At 42.3% G+C, this 2,587-nt stretch overlaps 1 protein-coding gene across 1 annotated transcript; it reads right to left on the reverse strand.

Annotated features, from left to right (window-relative positions):
- Positions 1–263: 263 nt before the first annotated feature.
- Positions 264–1,842, reverse strand: LOC138612643 (protein PML-like). The gene is made up of 2 exons (XM_069686009.1): positions 1,661–1,842; positions 264–934 (listed from the first exon to the last, which is right to left on the reverse strand). The coding sequence occupies exons 1-2, from the start codon at positions 1,737–1,739 to the stop codon at positions 264–266; spliced, it is 750 nt and encodes a 249-aa protein (XP_069542110.1). The 5' UTR covers positions 1,740–1,842.
- Between the last annotated feature and the right edge of the window lie 745 nt (positions 1,843–2,587).

The following is a 2,587-nucleotide window of genomic DNA, read 5'->3' on the forward strand; positions in this document are numbered from 1 at the left end:
ACTCCAGGTTCACAAAGCCAATCAAGGATGTCTAAAGCTATCACGCACACTAACCTGAGTGCTGCATTGGGCTGAAGTAGACCTGTGTGTGTTGTCTCTGCACACTTTCCTCACCTCTTAAAAGGTTCACAATCTCCTGCTGGAATGATCCATTTTCACTGTTGTTCATTCTTTTCCTTTAAAGACATTCTCTCCAGTCAGGTTTTTATTTGTTCTACCATGAACCAGGCCGCTGCCAGTCATACGTGTTTTGGTCTATAGTTCTATAATCCATTAGGTTCTCCATCCTGGTCTTCTGCTTTGCCTTCCGAGATCTTCACTGTCTGTTTGAAGTGCTCCCACAGGGGGCGCTGTTGTGGAGGCTGACACTGCACTTTAGACTTAACAGCAGGTTTGTTTTGTATGGTGTCCAAAGTAAACCTGTGCCTACAAATCAACTCTGGTGTGGGCTGAAGCACACTGTAAAGCGCCTGCAATGCCCGCACGTCCTCCAAAGCATCATGGGCCTTGTAGTCCACACCCAGCAGCTCCCTGACCAGGTTCTCCTGTCGAAAACTCTGGAGGCTGTGGCCCTTCAGCATCTCCCGAGCCAGCGGCAGGGTGTCAACGCAGCCTGAGATTGAAGAGTCAAACTCTGCTCTGAGGTCCAGCTCGTCCAGAGCTCGAGCCAGCAGAGGACAGTCGAAGCGGCGGATGTTGTGGCCGATGACAAGAGGGCGTCCGAGCATCTGAAGGAAAGCTATGAAGGAGACAAGGACCTCTCGCAGGGAGTTGGTGAGGACGAGCTGGCGGTGGAGGTACAGTCTGTGTCTGCGGACCCTGAAGCCGGTCACTTTGGCCGCTCCTCTCTGCATTCGACAGCGAGGGATGATGTAAAGGTTGAGAGAGTGGCCTCCGCTCACTGCAGCCAGCTGGACGATCTCACAGCTCTGACCTGGTGGAATAAGATTGAGAGAAACAGCTTCACATTTTATGCTTCACAGGGTTTTTTATTACCTGACACTGGGAGAGAGAGAACTGAGTGTAAAAGCAGAAAATGTGAAAACTTTGCTGAAAACACTGATAGTAGCTAAATGTATACAGTGGTCTCACAGTGTAAATTTCATGACTATTGTCTTCAAGCATCCCTTATGGCAATTTTGGTAGTAGATGTATCACTAGTCAAATCAATCATATCACTGTAAACTGGCAATAAGCAGTTTTAAAATGTCACTTTGTAATTTGGAAAGCTTATACTTAGTATAATTTATTATAAACATGATAGATATGACTGGAAACTGTAGCAATCAATGATTAAGTTTTATTGGATTCATTTTCTAAACAACAGCAAGGTGAAATATTAAAAATATAATTGAAAAATAGACCTAGTTTGGAACAAAAGGTTTTGTCTTAAAGAAACACGTAGAAGGTATTGTGATTTCTTTATATTTCATAAGCAGCCAAAGTGACCTGAGCCAACAGATGTGTGGTCTCTACTAATGTATTCAACTAATAGTGAATATAAATAATTGCAAGAAGTTCAATTAATGGTTATTTTGCTGGGACCCTGGTGTCGTCTCAGAGACCTACAGTTAGTTAGTTAGTTATCTGACAGGAAAGCGTTATACCAGTTAGTTTCATCCGTCATGAGTCAAATAACATCAATAAAAGAAAGTCTTACCCAGTCCGGTTGTCTCCAAGTCAAAGAAAACCAGCGACTGTTCACACTTTTCATTTCCGTCTGATTCTGAGTTTTGCATCCCGCCACGGCCACAGTCTAAGTAACTTTTAGAAAACCTTACAATAAATATACGAATCAAACACAATGGAGACACTTAAGTACGTGTTCAGCTACATGTTGCTTCTTGGCGTCGCTTGTCTCCCATCAAGATTTTCCCTCCCGTGGATTTAAACACCTGCGTAGACAAAACTTTCAAAACAAAAGCCTCAGTGAGGAACAAAACAAGAAAAAATAATAACCAGTCGCAGAAAATGAACTAACCAAAAAAATCAGTAGTTATATGCTGTGCCGTTTATGTTCGAAGCAAATTATTATTATATTACATTTCAACAAAATCAGACGTGAACTAAAGAAATACTGCTTTCAAAATATTCTTTTTTAGATCTGCGCAAGCGCGGAGACACATTCTTCTTCTTCTTCTTCTTCTTCTTCTTCTTCTTCTTTTTCTTCTGAAAATATGAACCCAATATAAGCGTTCCAGGAACAGTGCTGCCCCCTAAAGGAGATAAATGACCACGCAATAAGGAAATGGCATGTAAAATGAGTCGTTAAAACAACAGCAAAGTCTGTTTCAATTACGTGACAAGGGCACTGTATACTTTGATTGTAATCCCCCCATTTCAAAACATGTGATTAATTTAAATATATAACTGTGTACAATTCCACATGTATTAAATCGAAATTGGTTTAATCTGAATCACTTTTATTGGCCAAATATGTGGGCGCATATAAGGAGATCTGAGATCCAGAGATCTGGGTGAAGATGGGGGCCTGCAGGTCAGCACAGACTCTTAAGGCAAGAGGGGGACACACTGTCAGGTCCTGGAGCCTTCCTGATCATCTGCCTTTGAAAGAGCTGACACGTCC

This window comes from Semicossyphus pulcher, unplaced genomic scaffold (genome assembly GCF_022749685.1).
Source record: "Semicossyphus pulcher isolate SPU_LCO1_2020_fin unplaced genomic scaffold, fSemPul1.0.p SCAF_8, whole genome shotgun sequence".
Taxonomy (NCBI): domain Eukaryota; kingdom Metazoa; phylum Chordata; class Actinopteri; order Labriformes; family Labridae; genus Semicossyphus; species Semicossyphus pulcher.

Bases quoted from the DNA above. Each gene is read 5' to 3' on its own strand.
- LOC138612643 (XM_069686009.1), bottom strand. From the start codon at position 1,739: ATGCAAAACTCAGAATCAGACGGAAATGAAAAGTGTGAACAGTCGCTG. The intron at 935-1,660 runs GTAAGACTTTCT...TTATTCCACCAG, and splicing joins CTTGGAGACAACCGGACTGG to GTCAGAGCTGTGAGATCGTC.